Consider the following 18,624-nt stretch of genomic DNA (forward strand, 5'->3'; position numbering starts at 1 on the left):
CTGGTGCTTATAGGCCACCTTTCCTTTCTTCCAGAGTTCAAAGAGCAATGAAAATGAGTCAAAGAAATTGACTGTCTTTTCATCCCTAAACCATGAGTGCCCCTTTATCCACCCATCTAACCTCTGACTCTCTAATTCTCTCTGGTTTTCACTCCCAACCTAAACTGCATGTTGTTTCCAAATCTCTCATTCAGGCCTTCCTCAAGCTATTTGAGTCCCAATACCTGTTTGCAGGCCCCACTCCCAAGCTGCCTCCCCAAATCGGAGAAGATAGGCAGCCAGGGGTAAAAAAATGGGTGGGGAAGGACAGGATTCTTGTCCTAGAACTTATCCTGCCTGGGGCCAAGCAGCCCAGACTGTGGGTATGGGAACAATGTGTTCAACATAAACAGGCCCTGGCAGGCATGTAGAACAGAGCTGACAAGTACTTCGTGGATCTTCTGTAGACGTTTGTTAGCAGGGCCTCCACCCCAACGTCCCTACCTCTGGCAGTCCTCCAGACAGAACAGCAGCCCTGACCCTGTCCACTGAGCCTTGGAGGCTGGCTTCAGTGTGCCCACTCTGGTAAGTCGGTGAAAGGTTAATGGTCTACTTCATGCCTGCGTCGGCTTTGGAATCTGGGAAAGCTTCTAGGTCTCGTGTCTCTGGCTTTGTCCAGAAATGTCACCTGCCAGGAAAGGCAGGAAGCCAGGCAGAGCAGAGTCCAAGAATGGTTGGATCTTTCTGACATTTTTGTCTTTGAGGCAGTACAACTGATCCCAAGCGGTCATTCCAACCTCTATCCTACTTTCCCCCCTATTTTGTGGAAAAAGGATATGTACATGAAAGGAGGATAGGTGTGCTGTTCTGTTCTTTCTTTTTATCCTGAATCCTTGCTCCTGCTCTTTTAAATTCCCAGACTATTCCTTTAACATACATAATTGATCAGGTTAGAATTGGTGGGTGAGTGAGTGTGTGTGTGTGTGAGTGTTTGTGTGTGTGTGTGTGTGTGTGTGTGTAGGAGAGAAAAACAAAGGGAAAAATTTCTGGGTCTTTTACTTTCACTTTTGCTGATCTCTCCCCAGCTACAGTCATAGGTGAGGTATAACTATGGGAAACCCCTATGATGGGTGCCCTGGTCCCTCTACCCTCTCCACTCACACAAAATACTTTAGAGTTAGAAAAGGAAATGCATCAGTCATCACAAACTGCTCAATAACCCTGGAATGTTCTCCTTCTATTCCTGTTCCCTCTGTCTTTTCTTGGCTGCTTCTATTGTAACATTCACCACCACTTTTAAACTAGTCTTTAAAAAAAACAAAACAAACAAACAAAAAAATTAACTAGTCTTTTAAGGTGCTTTCCCTCAATGGAGTTGCAGCTCCACTTCATTCTTTACCATAGGGTCAGAAACACCTGGCCTTAGATTAGCAGTCTTTATCATTTGATACTGTAGGAAATTCAGTTGGCCAAAATGCAGCTGGGAAATTTCTTGAATGTTCTCCTACATCCCATCTTATGACTTTGAAATGCTCAATAGAGCCACTGTAGTAACATCCCAGAGATCTATTCATGCTTCCTTGTTCAGTTCCTATTCTGGACACGCAGTTTGTCCGTGACTGTTGCATGCCATGTGGCTGGAACCAATCAGCTCATCTAAGGCTTCCTCAGAAGCCAATCACAGCCTAGGGAAGTGACCTCACTCAAGGAGAGCTGTGTGGGCGAGAAAGCAACTCTCAGAACCCTGAATGTCCCTAAGTCACTCCCTTCCTTACTTCCTGTAAAGCAACACTGCCTGCCCCCTCCCCGAAGAAAAGGGAGTAAGAATGGCTAGCCAGATTCCACAAAGGGAAAAACCAGAACTTGCAACCTGGCTACATGCTGACTTGTGCGTGTGGAGCACAGGATATTTAGGGAGCTCCCTCCACATAGACTTACCTTTCAGAGTGGGGTGTGCAGGGCCTGGAAGAAGACTGAGTCAGCCGAATAAGTCAGCCCCTCCTCCCTCCCTGCACCTGGCTTTCTTGACTCTCCCCACAAAAATAGCTGTAATCATTCTGTGTAAATAAGGACATGATCAAGGTCAGGTGTGGGAAAGGGAAGGCCTGTGTCCTTGTGAACACACATACAGACGTGATCATGTTCCTTTGATCCGAGGACTAGAGGCTCAGAAGCCAGCTGGTCTGCGGGTGGCATGGGCTGTGCTCTACAACTCACTCCAAAGGGCCCTGCAAATGCATTCCCGAATGTCCCCTGGCAGGGCTACATTTTGAGTATGTGTCCCACTGTGGAGGAGGGAGGCGAAGGACAAAGGACAAGAAGGCTACAACCCCGTGTGTCACACTGGACTCTGCCCGGTGCAGAAAGAATGACTGAGCTGGGCATCCCCTTGGCCCTTCCTGCAGCCCTCTCCCTCCAGAATTCACCTTGGGCAAAAGACAGATAAAAACACTTTATTTAAAAAATATACAACTATCCCACAATGAATTTATTATGTGCCACAATAAAGAAGGGGAAAAAAGTCTTACTCCTCCGAATTCCCCTCACCCCCCAATTACATGCCCAAAAAGCTGTAAACGTTGGGAAGGAATGTGCGCAACTGTCTCAGCCCTGACAAGCCAGTTACCTGTGCAATGCTCTTTTCTCCCTTCATAGGATTAAGGCATTGACTCTTTCCCCTCCCCCAAAACACAAGAGGTGATGCAGGGGGAAGAGGAGGAAATAATGCCATTTGCCATCATTCTCCATTCCTGTCTCCAGGGACCAGGGAGGTTATCTGGACTTTGACCGAATGATGTTTTTTTGGTTGTTGTTCATAAAAGTAAATAATCGTTATTGTCTAGCTCTCAAATAAAGACAGATATGAGTGTTATTTAGGATTTTGCTTCAGTATATAGCCTCATCCATGTTATCATCACTGTCACCTCCAAAGTCCTCTCCATTGTCAAAATAAGACATGATGTAGTCAGTCTCCTGAAATGGAAGAAAGAAAGGCCATGCATGCTTCGGGCATCCTCCTCCTTCCCTCTGCACGAGGCCCTTCCCTCCCAGTCACATCATTCCAGGCCTGGGACACCCCTTACAGCTATTGTTCATTTTTGGGGATGGATGAGGTGGAGGGAAGCCCCTACCCTCAGGCAGCTCTATTTCCTTTGGCCCTGCAACCCTCTGAGGAGAGGTCTGGCTGAAGAAGAGGGAACCCAGAGCTTATGAGGGGACGGGAGGGGGGACTAGGGTGGAAGGTCCCTGACCTCTTCATGTTCTTCTTCATCATACTCCTCCTCTTCCTCTTCTTCTTTTTCTTCTTCTTCCTCTTTCTCTTCATCTTCCTCTGAAGTCACTTCTTCTTCCTTCTTCTCCAGGGTCTTAAGTCAAGATGAATAGGAAAAGATATGCCAACTCAGCTCACAGAAAGGGAAAACTGAGGCACACATGGGCCAAGGGACCGGGAAAGAATCTGGGGCCCAGGAGCTCTTCGCGTATGCAGCACTACCTGCTCACCTCTAGCTTCTGTATTGTTTCCTCCTTATCTTCTGTGGTCTTAGCGGGCCTCTTGGGGAGTAGAATGGTGGTCCCTGGTTGGCAGATGAAAAGGTAAACCGTCAGAGGCTTAGTTTCTTTGCTAGCTTTCTACTCCGTCCTGGGGGAAACAAACAAGCCACTTTGCTGCCCTCATGTGGCCATCACGGCGTCCAGCAACAACTCTAGGACGGTAGGAATTGAGAGGGGAGGGGAAGGCTCTTGAGATGCTCCTCCCTCTTTTCCCAGATACACTTACGCTCCTTCTGTAGCTTCCGCACTCGAATCTTTAGCTCCCGGGGTAGACGCCGCCAATCTGGGAAGAGTGACAATGTGAGTGTAAGACCTTCGGGGTTTCCGCTGAGCAACGACTGGTGAGAGGCGAGGTGAAGGTCTTAAAGGAGGGAAAGGATGGGGCTGGGTCAAAGTTGCTGACGCCTCTGGAGGCGTTGGGGCAGCTTAACATTTTCAGGTGGAATCTGAGAATGTTTGGAGCACATCTAAAGTTCTAATTTGCAGATGCTTCATGGGGCAGAGAGCATGGACATTTGCGGGGAGGTGGCATCACAAGTGTTTGAAAGCAGGCTGGTAAAGAAGGGACGCATCACTTACCAGGGTTCCAATCGATGGCATTGTCAATCGGCCCAGAAGTCTGATACTTGTCTGAGTAACGTTCCACATCTGAGGGATCAGAGGTCAACAGTCAAAGTCGTATCCTTCCAGATCCCTGGAACAGGGTTGTTTGGGGTCCACCCTTTTCAGTACCAGAAGCCCCAGAGCCCAGGAGGTCAGCTTCAGTGTATTTATCATTCTTCTAACCTTCCTTTTTTTGTTTTTTTTTTTTTGATACCAGGAATCGAACTCCGGACCTTGCACTTGCCAAGCAGGCGCTGTGCCGCTGAGCTATATTCCCAGCCCTAACCTTCCCTTTTGCCTCCCAGAATTCTGATGATTTTGCTATATCAGGACATAGGATGAAAAAAAAAAATAAAAAATAAAAAAAAATAGAATGGTGGCCCATGCCTGTAATCCCCACACTCTGGGAGGCTGTGGCTGGAAGATCACAAGTTTGAGCCCAGCCTGGAAAATTTAGCCACTTAAAAAGATGCTGTCTCAAAATAAAAAAGAGAATAAAGGGCTGGGGGAGGTAGCTCAGTGTGAAGCCCCTGGATTCAATCCCCATACTAGAGAAGGGGAAAAAAACAGGATAGGGTGGTACACAGGCAAGTTCTAGGGAATAAGAGCCCAGGGTTTCAGTCTTGTCTTTACTCTTTGGTAATGAGATTAATTTAGTAAGTCTTTCATCGGTCTGAGCCTTGGGCTTCCAGGATTTCAGCAGGAAAGCACCAGTTGTTGATATATCAAAACACTGCTGTTCTTCCACACCAGCTGTTAAATTACCCACTGTCCCAAGTCTCCCTCCCTCCTGGTCTCCCAGAGCTCCCTATGACCCAAGGAAAAGGTTATTTTATTCAGGTAGGGTGCTCAGAGATCCAGCACCAGTGCTTTTCTGATTGGTTGGGACATGTTAAGTTTTGTTAAAAATTTTAAACCTGGTATGATAGCATACGCCTGTAATCCCAGCACTCTGGAAGGCTGAGGGCAGGAGGATTGCCAGTTTGAGCCCAACCCAGGCAATTTAGCAGTTTAGCAAGAACCTGTCTCAAAATATAAAAAATTAAAAGTGCTGGGGATGTAGGCCAGTGTGAAGGCCCTGGATTCACTCCCCAGTACCCTTTCCTAAATTAATATATCCCCCTATGTATACATGTGAGATGAGTCCTTAACACTTAACTTCCTACTGTCCCAAGACTATTGTGAGACTCAAAATAAATCACAAATATTGTTATGCATTTCACATAGAGCAGTAATTGTTATCTCGCCAGTTAGTGCATTTCTGTGCCTCACTGGCCCGCAGCATTGCTGAGTACAGGCACTTCCAACATGATGGCAGCTGACCTTTCTTGGGGATAGCTGGCCGGATGAAGTAGGGGAGCTGCCTCATAGCCCCTCGTAGCTCCTGCTTCAGCGCCAGGACATATTCCCCTTCTTCTCCTGAGGGCAGAGGCACTGGGCGGAACTCCAGGGGCTAAGGAGGCAGAACCAGTGGTCAGTTCAGGGACAAAATGCCAGAGAACAAACACAAGAGGGCCTCTCCCCTTGATTTAGCCCAATGTTCCCACTGAGCAGAGAGCCAAAAGAGAGGAGGGTGGGATGAGATGACCAGTGCTTTGAAAGGTAGGGATCTGGGAGTGTGAGAAGGAAGGGTAAACACCTCTTTAGCCTGGAAACATGCCCTGTGAGGTGGGAAGAAAGAGACAGGAGGGGTAAGATGTGCATGGTAGTATGACGGCTGGGAGGAATCTGGGCTCACACAATCAGTCAGGGGCACACTGGAGTTTCAGGAAGGAGGGAGATATACTCACAGGGAAGAGTGGAGAAGGTTGCAGAGTGGGTGGAGGCAAAGCATCTCCCTTCCCAATGCCCACAGCTTCCATGTTGAAGGTCAGTTGGCCCCGGCCACGACCCCGGCCCCCACCCCGGCTGGCCATGGTGGAGGGGGCCTAGATATTCAGAGATACAGTGAGAAAAACCTGATAATGACAAAAACAAATAAAAAAAACTAGAAGAATCAGGAAGCCAAACAAACAGGAGACACTTCATCTTCTCTCCCTGACACTGGAAAAGCCAATGTCATTCAACAGATTTTGACTGAGAAGTGCCAGGCAGGATATTTCAGGAAGCGTAAACATGGATGAGACAAGGTCTCAACAGGAGAGAGAACTGCACTACCGAAGAGAAAATGATTAGGCTTTTAGGTAAAACCTCCCCAAGTCCCTAAGACAATCTGATGCTTAGCACTACCTATATTTCTACATGTAACTTTTGAATTCTCTCCCTGACCTTCCAAACTCAACCAGGGTCCTGATCAACCTAGTGCAGCTCAGCAAAACATTTTACATGAGAAAGGGAGCGTGTCAGACACTGTAGGGACACAGGAATGAGCCATAACCTTCCTGTCAACCAGGGGGAAAGAGCCATTATAATCAAATTGATCTTTTTGAACACTATTTGGAAGCACAGACTTAGAATTAGAAGGATCCTTAGAGGTCACTAATCCAAACCCTTCCCAGGGCAAGCTCCACTCTGTAAAATGTTTATTCAGCCTCTGGTAGCGCTTTCCTAACGTGAGGGTATCCACTCTTCTCCTGAGGCAGCCTCTCCACTGTGAACAGCCCTGCTGTATTCCAGTTCCTCTTTCTCTGCCCCTTGTTATCAATCCTGAGCAGCCAGTCAGAGACAGCTGGGTGGAGGAATAAAATCACCAAATGAAAATGAAACCTGAAAGGCACGATATTCCAGTAGCAGTGAACACACTCAACAACTAGGCCTAGTTTTTAATATCATTTTCCAATAAAGACAACCAGGGCTCCCTGGATAAATGGCTGCTTCTAGGAAAGGGAAGGAAATATACAAGATGAGCCTGGAACATCTCAAGGTGCCAGAAGAAAAGGAAGTGCTCAAAACAAGCAAACTCACCCAGCTGATGGGGCCTTGTCACAGGCTAACTAAAGGAGCTCCTAATGGTCAAAACTGGAAAACTTTGAGCAATAAAATACAGTGTTGGCTGGGTGTAGTGGTGCACGCCTGCAATCCCAGCACTTAGGAGGCTGAGTCAGGAAGACTGCTGTGAGTTCGAGTCTATCCTGGCCCACAAAGTGAGTTCAAGGCCAACATGAACTGCATAGTGAAATCTTGTCTCAAAAAGACAAAAAAAAAATGTTATTAGATTAAAACCTCAAAGTATAAAATGAATATCCATGAGTCTACAGTGATATAAGTGATTGAATAAAAAATACATGGAGGGAAGAAAGCAAATCTCTTGTGCAGAATTCCAAGTAAATTATGTAAATATTCCAGCCAAGGTGGAAACACATGCCTATAATCCCAGTATTTGGGAGGCTGAGGCAAGAGGACTGTCACAACTTCCAGGCCAGCCTGGGCTTCACAGTCAGTTCAAGGCCAACGTGAACTACATAGTGAATCCTCAAAAAAATAAAACAAAAAAATAAATGACATTTGAAGAGTAGAGATTTATAAAGTCTGTCAGAAAAGAGAGGTTGAGCCAGGCCCAGGGCACATGCCTATAATCCCAGCACTCAGGAGGCTGAGGCAGGAAGATCACTTCAAGTTCCATATCAACCTGGGCTACAAAGTGAGTTCAAGGCCAGCCTGAACTGCATAGTAAAACCTTGTCTCAAAAAGACAAAACAAACAAACAAACAAACAAGAAAAACCACCACCAGAACAACAAAAAAACCCCAAAAAACAAATTCAAGCTCTGCTGGCCAACCTGAACTACATAGTGAGATCCTGTCTGAAACAAAACAAGGCTATGAGCCTGGAAGTTGGACAGACCTATTTCCAAATACGAAGTGTGTGAACGTTAAGGATTCGGGTTGTGGGGACAAAGTTTCATTTAACCTAGGCAATAAATTACTGGTTGGAAACAATAAGGCATTCATCAACCCCTCTCAGCTCAGGAATCCACACATCTCTGCTATTTCTGACTGTGACAGAGTCTAAACTCTTGAGGGTATGTAAGGTCTCCGCTACTGTGGTCCCAATCTGCACTTCCTTAACAATTGACCTTCTCTAAGTGTTTGCCCTGCATTCTGCTTTTCCCCAGACAGCATCTCATATACACTATACTCATACCTGTGCATTGTGGCAAGGTGAGTTTCAATGAAACAAAGAGAAAAACACTCACGTACACATCAGATTGGAGGAAGGCACTACCCATAGTGGGTAAAAACATGGATTTGAATCACAGTTCTGCCATTCCCTAGCTACACAAATTTTGGAAAATTATCTCTAAACTTCTTTCCTCATCTGCAAAACAGGAATAATAATAATGCACTTTAATTCATTCAACAAATATTTATTGAGTAGACCTCTCATGTCTGAGCACTGTTCTAGGTGCCAGTGACACAGCAGTGAGCACCAAGGACAAAAATGCCCTGCTGCACCATCAGCTTTAAAAGTGCTTCACATTTTTTGGTGGAGTCATCAGCATGTAAATAATAGTTCATGTCTTAAGACTGGATGAGATCTCGGGGTTGATTCAGGGACTAAGGGCTGGAGTACTCTAATTTTTACAGCTGCTATATTTGTAATATATAAGGCAGGAAATTAATGCTTTTATTATATTAGAACTTTTGGAAGTCTAAATGAAAAAAGAAAGCCACTCTAGTAGAAAAGGTGAACAGAGTAAATGAATAGGAAATTGACAAAAGAATAGCCAATAAAACCACTCTATACCTATAAACTTGACAAGGATTTAAATAATAATCAAGATGTTGTGATTTTTTTTTCCAGATGGACTCTCACACCTCACTGAAAAGACTATAAATACAATCACAATTTGATCACTTGATTCAATAGCCTTTTTACATGTTTGTATCCTTACTACGGTAATCCTACTTTTAAAATCTATGCTAAAGAAATCATCGGATATACAGAGATATAAGTACCAGGATGTTTATCAAAGAGCTATTTATGGTAACAAAAATTCTGAAGTAATTTAAATGGTTCAATAATAAATGGATGAGCCGGGCACAGTTACGCACACCTCAGTACCCAAGAGGTTGAGGATCACCACCAGTTTGAAGCTAGCCCAGGGTACACAGAGAGTTTAAGACCAGCCTAAACTACACAGTGAGATCCTGTCCCCTGAAAAACCATAATAATAATAATAATAGTAAATAGATGGTTAAAAAATCAGATAACCAGCCAGGCATGGTGGTGCATGTCTGTAATCCCAGCACTTGAGAGGTGAGTTCGAGGCCAGCCTGAACTACCTGGAAGACCCTGTCTCAAAAAATGAACAAAACCAGGCATGATGGCACATGCCTGTAAACCTAGCACTTGGGAGGCTGAGGCAGGAAGATTGCCATGAGTTCAAGGCCAATCCAGCCTACATGGTAAGTTCAAGGCGAGTCTGAACTACATAATGAGACCCTGTCTCAAAAAACAAAAACCAAACAATTTATTTATTATTTTAGACTATTATGGAGCCATAAAACTCATGACTTCAAATAATACTTAAAGGCAGAAAAATGTCCATTGTATAGAAAATGTTAACAGAGTTGAGAAAAACATGATATAAGAATGTATTTATTATATAGTCCTATTTATGAATAATATACAGATACAGAACAAAGACAGTAAAAAATACATATCAAAATATTAATAATAGGGGCTGGGGATTTAGCTCAGCGGCACAGCTCCTGCCTGGCAAGCGCAAGGTCGTGAGTTTTGATTCCCGGTACTGGAAAAAAAAAACAAACCCAAAAACCAAAATATTAATAATAGTTATAACTACATTAGGGTTGTGACATAATAGACATTTTCCTTTATATGTTTATGTGTTTCCAAATTTTCTGAAATAAGTAAATATTACTGCTATAATCACCAAATAAAAGGGCTGGGTTGTTTTTAAGAATGGTATAAACTGGGAGTGGTGGCACATGCCTGTAATGCCAGCACTCTGGAAGGCTGAGGCAGGAGAATCCCAAGTTCAAGCTCAGCCTGGACAACTAAGTAACTTAGCAAGACCTTACCTTGTAGCAGAAGACGCCCTACCCCAGCCAGTGTACTTCAGCTTGTTAGTTGCCCAGGTCAGTTACAGTTCCTGTTACTTTTGTTTCTTAGAAATGGCTGGTCACTGTGACGCAATATTGTAAGAACCAATCCCCAACTGACAAGCCATTCTGCCTCTGTACTTCCTGCTTGCTTTTCACATATCAACCCTAGACCACCAGAGATTGAGGCCAGATATTTTGGGAATGATCCCAGTCAGTGCCTTCCCTCATAAAATAAATCTGCCTCCAAGTCCTGGACGTTGTTTTGGTGTTTCTGCTTGCCGTTGCAACCTCAAAATAAAACATTTAAAAATGTCTAAGGGAATGCAGCTCAGTGCAAAGGCCGTGGGCTCAATACCCAGTAGTGGGAAAAAAGGAGGGGGTACAAATATACCTCCCTCTTTCATAAGGGAAGTACAGAATACATTCCATTAATATTTATTAAGATTTCATTTTAAATATTTGTTGGATACTAACTAAAGAACATATATCCCAAAATGGAATGATCTGCAAAGAGAGAATAGTGAGTTCTCTTAATAAAGAGGACATGGGCAGGGGTGCAGCTCAGTTGTAGAGTCCATGCTTAGCATGCATGAGGCCCTGGATTCAAACTCATCACCAGAAAAAGGAAAAGAAAGAAGTTTACATAGAAGCTGAATAACAGTGTATTAAATAGGATTGATCAGAGAGAGAAAAGCTGTGTGGTTAGAGCAGAGCTCACTGTGCTTCTCATTGTCTAGCATTATATCTGGCATATGGAAGGTATTTGATAAATACCTGTTGAGTGAATGAATAAATTCATGATTTCTACTAGCCTTCCAAACCTGAGATCTGGCGATTCATAAAGCCTTCCCTCCAGTTCTCTTTGCTTTCTTCCTTCTCTGGATTATAGAAGCAAATCATGAAATAACACATTTTAAACCACTAGTTTAAGTGCTCTTAATTATATACTGTATTGTCTTTTATTATTCTCCAATTACATTAGTTTATATTCTGCCTCCCCAACAAAAGTGCTGGTTTCCAGAAATCAATTCTCTTCAATTAATACTTATTGGGTACTATGTGTCAAGTCCTAAAACCGGCCCTACAAACCTAATGTTTTAAGAACTATGAAACATTAGAAGAGATAGTTCACTCTAAATTCTCTAATAGAGATACACATAAAATGCTACCACCAAACCTAGCATGGTGCCAGTAATCTCAGCACCCAGGAGGCTGAGGCAGGAGAATCCTTGCAGCAAGGCCAGCCTGGACTATACAGTGAGAACTTATCTTAAAAACAAACAAACAGAACAACGCATCGTCAGAAAGGGTAAGAATTTTGCAAAACATGAGGTCCTGGAAAGCTACAGGTAGGAGATATGCAGCTGAGTCTTGAGAGATCACAAGAGTTTGTCAGGCTCTTAGGGTGATAACGTTAACAGATCGAGGCGAGGCTGATGCCACAGCAAAGAGAAAATGTGCAAGAGCAAGCCTTTCTGATTTTCTGCTTCAATCTCTCCCTTGATGCGTGATAGAAAAATCTGATCGATACAGCAAGGGGAGCCCAGGGGAGAATAGGTAGGGAGGCAGAAGGGGACTGATCCAACAGGCTGCCGGAAGGCGTGGTCTATCTTGCAGTCCGTCTCAGGTGAACTAGTTCGGAAAGTGTGAGACCGAACCAGGTCACAGGCACCAGGTCCGAGACTTACCTGCTGCCCCTCCCCCACACGGAGCCCAAGGCGAAGCCAACTCGAAATTTGCTTCTCTTCCTCAAGCTGGCGGCGTCCTAGGCCCGCCTCCCAGGGCTCCCTATTGGTAGATTCTCCCAGCCAATCTAGGAGGAGCGGAGGAGGGAGGTCCGCCCACTTGAAAGCGCAGGAGCAGAAACTAGGAGAGAGCCCGCCGGAACTAAGGCTGGAATCCGCTGGGCCGAGAGAGATGGGGTTGCAGATCACCAGGGGTCCGTTATTTGCACCTCACCTCTGTTGGAGAAGGTCCGGCTTAGCAAGAGTTCGCGGAGAGAACTTGACACTCAGTTCTTACAGAGATCTGTTAAAGGTAGAGATCTGTTGAAGGAGACCCCTCCACCCAAGAGGGGCTAAAAGAGGAGAGCCTCTCTCTGCCTTGACAGTTTGGCCTCTTTTCCATTATAACCTTCCCTTCAATTCCACACCGTCTTCTCCAGCACCACCAATGGATACTTATAAAAATGATTTTCTGTGGGTTGCTGCCGTGTCTGTGAGAAGATGGGAAGAGGATGGGGGAAGGATTGGTTATCAGAGAAGAGGAGTTGAGGAGGCAGGGCATGAGCCCAGTGTTTCCTGCATTGCCCACTGCTTTTAGGTCCCTCCAAGCGCCTGGGTAAGAGGGACAGGGTGGAAGGAGGAGTCCTATTTTCACAGAATACAGAGGGAAGGAGTGCAGAGGGAAGATAAAATCCAGGAGTTAGTCAACAAGAGTATCCCAGCTGTCAGAAGAAAATGACTTGTAGCCTGGGAGGTATTATGGCAGGTGGAATAGGACAAAGACATAGATGCGAAGCTTTGGAAGTGTCTTCTTGGCTGCTGGCCTGCAGCCTCTGAATTTTCTAGGACCATAGGTGATCCTTCCAAATCCTAAGGATTTTCCTCATCTCCCACTTCCCTTCTTGCCTTCCAGCTGGACACACTCATTCCTAAAATATGCAGATGAAAGCTATGGTAACCATGGAGACAGGTTAGGTGGCAAGGAGAGGCAGAGACAGTGAGAGGACAAGGACAAATAGGAAGGGAGAAGGCATAGGGACGATTCGTACAGGGTCCTCGAATAGGATAACAGGAATTAATCCAAACAAGAGACAGCTAAGAGAGGCAATGGGAGAGGCTGTGTAACAAGGTTCGCTTATCTCCCTTTTCCTTCCCTTCCCTCGCCCTCCCATGGGAAAGAGACACCTGGGAATGCCCCTTGGCCTGTTTAAAAATGCCAGAGGATACTTACCTTCTTCACATTTATCTACAAGGTCTAAATGAGGGAACCCAGGTCCAAGTTTCTCTGTGATGTGTATGTATTCTGTTCTGGGAAAGGGGGGTGGGTGGGGATGTATTGCTGTATCTGACTCCAGCTGGACCGTGCTTTCCCTGATACCTAAATTACAAGCAGGCAGCCAGCTCTCCCGCCTCTCGCACAGTGTGGACACTGATGTGGATCCCAATCCAATCGCCTCTCCACACCCCTTGGCACAGTGTGCCACAGGCCGTGTGTGGCAGTCAGGTCTGGCACACAGGAACGCATAAATGCACCAAGTGCCCGGAATGGAGGTCTGCGGGAGCTCAGTGAAGAATCTGGATGTTCCCTGTGTGGGTCGCCAAGGAGTTCCCTAAGGAACGCCTAGGTTTGTTGGGACTGAGGGGAGGTCAGCTGAGAAAAGGGAAGGCAGGATTGTATCCTCTAGGTATTTCAGGGTTTCTGTGTGCTTTGGTGGGGAGCGGTTTGGTGCCTGACGCCCCCACCCGCAGAGGCTGGGCTATAAATAGCACAACAGAGCTCCGCCTCCCCCCCCCCCAGCTTCTCTCCTCCCGAGCCGGCGCTGTGCCCGGGGCGCACCGGGAGGAGGGACCAGGATCCGGTGCCCGGGCGCTGATACTGACACCAAGGGAATCTGGTTGCCCCCCCCAAGCCATGTGGACCCCCAGGACTCTGGCTCCTCCACCCCGGCTGTCCCATGACCCCGGCCTCAATCCTGGTCAGGCAGAGATTCTGCGGATGTTCAGGTATATCTATTTGGGTGCACAGCCTGGGAGGGGAACGAGCAGGGAGTGATGGGGCACATAACAGAGGGGGAAAAAAATTCCTTCACCGCTTTTGGGTTCCAAACGCAAGTTGCTTCCTTCCCCCTATTCAATTTTTGGGGTTGTAGCAACCTAAAAGCGGTTAGAAATGGAAATGTATGTGTGACTGTAGGGTGCATGTGTGTGGGTGGTTGATGTTCAGCATCCTAGAAAGGGGGATTCCAAGTGTGGTTAAGAAAAGGGGGATGCTGGAAAGGTCTGATAAGCCGTGGGGTGAGGGTGGGGGTGCGAGTCCTGCGCGTGCACGTACGTATTTGCACGCGCACTCATCCTTTAGTGCGGGCGCACCCTTCCCACCTCTTTCGGCATGCGCTGGGGGGAAGGGGTGGCTCAAAGGCAGGAGGAGTTAGAGGAAGGACTGTGCGCAGTGGAGATCTCCCTCGTCCCACTCCGGGTGCCTCCTGCCTCAGTTTCCCTGCGGAATCCGTCAATGAGATCTCTCTCTTTCTCGCAGGGATAGGCTTCACCTCTGAGATCTCAGGCCTCTGCCAGTCACTGCTCCCAGACCCTTAGCCACCCTCGGCAGGTCCCAGTCCCTGCTCGATCGGTGCTCTCCACCCAGCCGCAGCTATGCTGCACACCGAGGGCCACGCTCTTCTTCGGGCTGTGGGTCAGGGTAAGCTACGCTTGGCCCGTTTGCTTCTGGAGGGAGGAGCCTACGTGAATGAGGGTGATGCACAGGGGGAGACTGCACTAATGGCAGCCTGTCGGGCCCGATACGACGACCCCCAGAACAAGGCGCGCATGGTACGCTACCTCCTGGAGCAAGGCGCGGACCCCAACATCGCAGACCGCCTGGGGCGCACGGCGCTCATGCACGCTTGCGCCGGGGGTGGGGGCGCCGCAGTGGCCTCGCTGCTCCTTGCCCACGGCGCAGACCCCTCAGTCCGAGATCACGCAGGCGCCTCGGCACTTGTCCACGCCCTGGACCGCGGGGACCGCGAGACCCTCGCCACGTTGCTGGATGCCTGCAAGGCCAAGGGCACGGAGGTCATCATCATAACCACCGATACCTCGCCCTCAGGCACCAAGAAGACCCGTCAGTATCTCAATTCCCCACCATCCCCGGGGGTAGAGGACCCTGCTCCTGCTCCTTCTAGCCCGGGGATCTGCACGTCGCCTTCAGAGATCCAGTTGCAGAGTGCAGGAGGAGGACGACGACTGTTGTCCCCTCGCGCCCAGGAAGAGGAGGAGAAGCGGGACGTGTTTGAATTCCCTCTTCCTAAGCCCCCTGATGATCCCTCCCCTTCTGAGCCTCTCCCCAAACCACCTCGACACCCCCCTAAACCACTCAAAAGGCTCAACTCCGAGCCCTGGGGCCTAGTGGCTCCTCCTCAACCGGTTCCTCCTGCAGAAGGGAGGCCGGGGATCGAGCGCTTGACCACCGAATTCAACGGCCTGACCCTGACGGGGCGACCCCGTCTTTCCCGACGTCACAGCACCGAAGGGCCGGAGGATCCGCCCCCATGGGCGGAGAAAGTGACTGGTGGGGGTCCCCTCTCGCGCCGGAACACTGCGCCCGAGGCTCAGGAGTCTGGTCCCCCTTCTGGGCTAAGGCAAAAACTGAGCCGGATGGAGCCGGTGGAGATGGACACCCCCGGACATCTTTGCCCAGACTCGCCCGAGTCCAGCCGCCTATCTCTGGAGCGTCGCCGGTACAGCGCCTCCCCGCTGATCCTCCCTCCAGCCGGCTCGGCTCCCTCCCCGCGCCAGTCTCAGGAAAGCCTGCCGGGAGCTGTCTCTCCTCTGAGTGGACGCAGGCGGAGTCCCGGGCTGCTGGAGCGGAGGGGCTCGGGGACGTTGCTTCTGGACCACATCTCGCAAACGCGGCCGGGTTTCCTGCCCCCGCTCAACATCAGCCCCCACCCTCCGATTCCTGACATTCGCCCCCAACCCGGAGGTCGGGCGCCTTCACTGCCCGCTCCTCCCCACGCCGGGGTGCCGGGCTCTCCCAGGACCAAGCGCAAGTTGGTGAGGCGCCACTCCATGCAGACTGAGCAGATCCGACTTCTAGGGGGCTTCCAGAGTCTAGGCGGGCCAGGGGAACCAGGGCGCTGAGAGAAACGGAAAGAGCCCAGCAGAGATCAGGACTTTGATGGGATAGGTGGGAGAACGAGCTTATATTCATATCACGGACATAGGGGTCTCTTGCATGTGCTCATGGCACGGTGCACGCACACAGGGGTAAACGTGTCCACAAGCACAGTAGACTTACTAGAGAGGAAGAGCAAGTACAGGACTCTGTTTGTGGTATACAGACACAAGTATTCATGCCCTGGTCATTTAACATGCATGTGGGATTACTTGTGTACCCACAGGCACAGTGCACCAGTAAACTCACAGAACTTGTGCTAGAGTCCCAAACTCACTGACACTATGGGGTACTCTCTTGTGTCTATGGCCCCCCTGCAGAAGCAGTCCCTTGCTTTCCATGTACGCCCTACAACACAGCCTATCATGATTTTGCACACTCTACTTTGTTTTCATGAATGTCCCACCCATTCTACAGGTCTTGTTCCTCTCCCCAGGCCTGGCTCTTTTTTCCCCACCCTGCTTTGAGCCCTTACCACTTTTCCGGACATCTTCACTCTCCCAGGGGGTCCTGCAGCACTCCCAGCCTCAGTCCTGCTGCCGCCCTTCTTGCTTTTTATTCTCTCTGTGTTCCTCCAAACACTACAACTGGTTGTCTCCTTTTCGTAGAGGGTGGGTCATGGGCTCTAAGCTGCTCTTCTGTCTGTTTGAGCTTATGAACACCCCCACAGGTACAAGTGGGGAGTAACCCTAAATCACTCCTCTCTCCACTTGACATATCAAATAAATGTGTTCAGAAGCCTCTGTTTTGTCACTTCTGCCTGGAGGTGTGGGGTGTGGGGAGCAAAGAATGGGGCACGAGGATACTGACAGCTACCGTGATCTAAGGGGATAGACATTACACCTACTGTACCTTCTTTCCGGGATACCAACTGATCAACTGGTTGGAGAAAAAAATCCAACTACCCTGTGTCCTGAAGGCTTTAAGGCATGTGACAGGGTTTAATTTCCTCCAGTCTCCCCTATGCCCACCCTTACTTTTAAAGATTCCTGGAGAGTCCCACCCTCCACCATCTCTGTAGATTAAATGTCCCTCTTTCAAGCTTCCTATTTCCTTTTTTGCTTGTTTGTTTGTTTTTTGGTTTTTTTCCGGTACCGGGAACTGAACTCACGACCTCGAGCTTGCCAGGCAGTCGTTGTGCTACCGAGCTAAATCCCCAGCTCCAAACTTCCTATTTCTTAACTACTCCGTTTTAGGGTCTAGTTTTCATTTCACCTGGTGCATTTCATCTATTCTTCTGTTTCTCACCTCACATTTATCACCCCATCTTTGATTTTTGAGCTGCTGTGGGAGTGATGAGGGCAATTAGTATAACTTAAATAGCCTGGGTGTGGTGGTGCTTGCCTATGATCCCAGTATTCTGGAGGCTGAGGCAGGAGGATCGCTGGAAGTTGGAGGCCAGCCTGGTCTATACAGTGTATTCAAGGCCAGCCTAAACTACACATGAAACCCTGTCTCAAAAAACAAAACAACCAACAAACAAACTTTACCTAAATAAAAATAGCTCAACAGTCAACTGACAAAGGGTGTGTAATATGTGTGCATGCATGCCCATGTGTGTGCTAATCAGAGGAACCCAGTTTGGCAAGTTCTATAAACAAAGTTACCTTTTTAAATCTGCTCCTTGAATTTTTCACTTTGCTGGTTTTCTGCATATATTCTAGCTCTTTCTCATTTTAATGAAATAAAGGGAGCCATTAATGCTCCTCTCTCTTACTTCATTCTTTAGAATAGATGAAGTCAGAAAATTACCCAATAATGTGGCATAGTGAAAAGATGAAAATATTGGAAATCAGAGCACCTATATGTACACACACACACACACTGGGTAATCTATTTAATTTTGGGCAAGGTAGCCTGAGCATCAGTTTCCTTATTCATAAAATATAAAATCTGATTCGTGACTGTGATTGTTAAATAAGACAATGCACCAAGATATATTGCATAGTATATGCTCATCAAATATGAGTATCTTTCCCTGCTTTAGCTCTACCACCGATTGCCATGTGAGCCTAGACAAGTCTCATAACTTCTCTGAGGCAGTTTCCTCATCTACTTATATAAAATAAAGTGGCTGGACAAATCATCGCTCTGTCTACAATTCTCTCCAGCCCTGCGTCCAAGGCCGTTTTTCTTCAAGCCCCTCCCCAGGGCCTGCTCGGCTTTCCACTGCTAGCCACAGATCTCTCAAAGATGATGCCCTGAAGCTGCGCTGCCCCTTACGGAAGCCAACGCCTTTTCTGCTCCGGATTGGTTCTCCGAACCGCCACCTTTTTCTATAATTAGCCTATGGTGGCCCGGGAGCCCGCCCCTTCCCGCCCTCTCACTGGTGATTGGCATCGGGCCCCTGCTCGTCCCCGCCCCCTCTTGACTGACGGCGAGGCCCCGGCGCCGCCCTCAGTCCGCGGGCGCTGGCTGACGCGGGTGGCTGGGACCGTTAGCTCGCCAGGCTGGCAGGCTCCCGGCCCTACTCCGCCGGCGGCCGGGATGGAGACGATGCGAGCTCAGCGGCTGCAGCCCGGAGTGGGCACCGGCGGGAGGGGCACTCTTCGGGCGCTGCGGCCCGGGGTGACGGGGGCCG

General features: G+C 48.1%; 3 protein-coding genes and 1 long non-coding RNA gene across 8 annotated transcripts in view; 3 read left to right on the forward strand and 1 right to left on the reverse strand.

Annotated features, from left to right (window-relative positions):
• Positions 1 to 2,416: 2,416 nt before the first annotated feature.
• On the reverse strand, positions 2,417 to 11,932 carry Polr3gl (polymerase (RNA) III (DNA directed) polypeptide G (32kD)-like). Of its 4 annotated transcripts, none has more exons than XM_005413422.2 (8): positions 11,834 to 11,932; positions 5,925 to 6,092; positions 5,458 to 5,587; positions 4,111 to 4,179; positions 3,758 to 3,814; positions 3,481 to 3,554; positions 3,231 to 3,344; positions 2,417 to 2,952 (listed from the first exon to the last, which is right to left on the reverse strand). In XM_005413422.2, exons 2-8 carry the CDS (start codon positions 6,048 to 6,050, stop codon positions 2,866 to 2,868), a joined length of 657 nt encoding a protein of 218 aa, XP_005413479.1. In that variant the 5' UTR covers positions 6,051 to 6,092; positions 11,834 to 11,932; the 3' UTR covers positions 2,417 to 2,865. The 4 variants fall into 4 exon arrangements, with proteins under 4 accessions (XP_005413479.1, XP_005413480.1, XP_013364806.1 ...); XM_005413423.2 differs by having other exon boundaries at positions 5,925 to 6,062; positions 11,834 to 11,910; XM_013509352.1 differs by lacking the exon at positions 11,834 to 11,932 and adding an exon at positions 10,122 to 10,198.
• On the forward strand, positions 3,792 to 4,503 carry LOC106147498. Its single transcript, XR_001232424.1, has 3 exons — positions 3,792 to 3,884; positions 4,018 to 4,086; positions 4,352 to 4,503. It is a non-coding gene; the product is annotated as an uncharacterized LOC106147498 (long non-coding RNA).
• Positions 11,933 to 12,003: 71 nt separating the features above from the next.
• Positions 12,004 to 16,783, forward strand: Ankrd34a (ankyrin repeat domain 34A). Of its 2 annotated transcripts, none has more exons than XM_005413421.2 (3): positions 12,004 to 12,182; positions 13,668 to 13,873; positions 14,406 to 16,783. In XM_005413421.2, exon 3 carries the CDS (start codon positions 14,522 to 14,524, stop codon positions 16,007 to 16,009), a length of 1,488 nt encoding a protein of 495 aa, XP_005413478.1. In that variant the 5' UTR covers positions 12,004 to 12,182; positions 13,668 to 13,873; positions 14,406 to 14,521; the 3' UTR covers positions 16,010 to 16,783. The 2 variants fall into 2 exon arrangements, with proteins under 2 accessions (XP_005413478.1, XP_005413477.1); XM_005413420.2 differs by lacking the exon at positions 12,004 to 12,182 and adding an exon at positions 13,201 to 13,494.
• Positions 16,784 to 18,423: 1,640 nt separating this feature from the next.
• Lix1l (limb and CNS expressed 1 like) overlaps positions 18,424 to 18,624 on the forward strand; it is a gene marked incomplete in the record, with an annotated part of 22,050 nt that continues 21,849 nt past the window's right edge. The window contains 1 exon segment of the mRNA XM_013509354.1: positions 18,424 to 18,624. Coding sequence (XP_013364808.1) covers positions 18,531 to 18,624 — 94 coding nt within the window.

This window comes from Chinchilla lanigera, unplaced genomic scaffold (genome assembly GCF_000276665.1).
Source record: "Chinchilla lanigera isolate Chin_1 unplaced genomic scaffold, ChiLan1.0 scaffold00167, whole genome shotgun sequence".
Taxonomy (NCBI): domain Eukaryota; kingdom Metazoa; phylum Chordata; class Mammalia; order Rodentia; family Chinchillidae; genus Chinchilla; species Chinchilla lanigera.

What these genes read in the sequence shown, in the direction of transcription:
- Polr3gl (XM_005413422.2), bottom strand. Translation starts at nt 6,050, where the DNA reads ATGGCCAGCCGGGGTGGGGGCCGGGGTCGTGGCCGGGGCCAACTGACC. An exon ending in GCCAGCTATCCCCAAGAAAG is followed by an intron (nt 4,180 to 5,457) that starts GTCAGCTGCCAT and finishes CTGATCCCTCAG; the next exon opens with ATGTGGAACGTTACTCAGAC. An exon ending in TGCCATCGATTGGAACCCTG is followed by an intron (nt 3,815 to 4,110) that starts GTAAGTGATGCG and finishes CACTCTTCCCAG; the next exon opens with ATTGGCGGCGTCTACCCCGG.
- Ankrd34a (XM_005413421.2), top strand. Translation starts at nt 14,522, where the DNA reads ATGCTGCACACCGAGGGCCACGCTCTTCTTCGGGCTGTGGGTCAGGGT.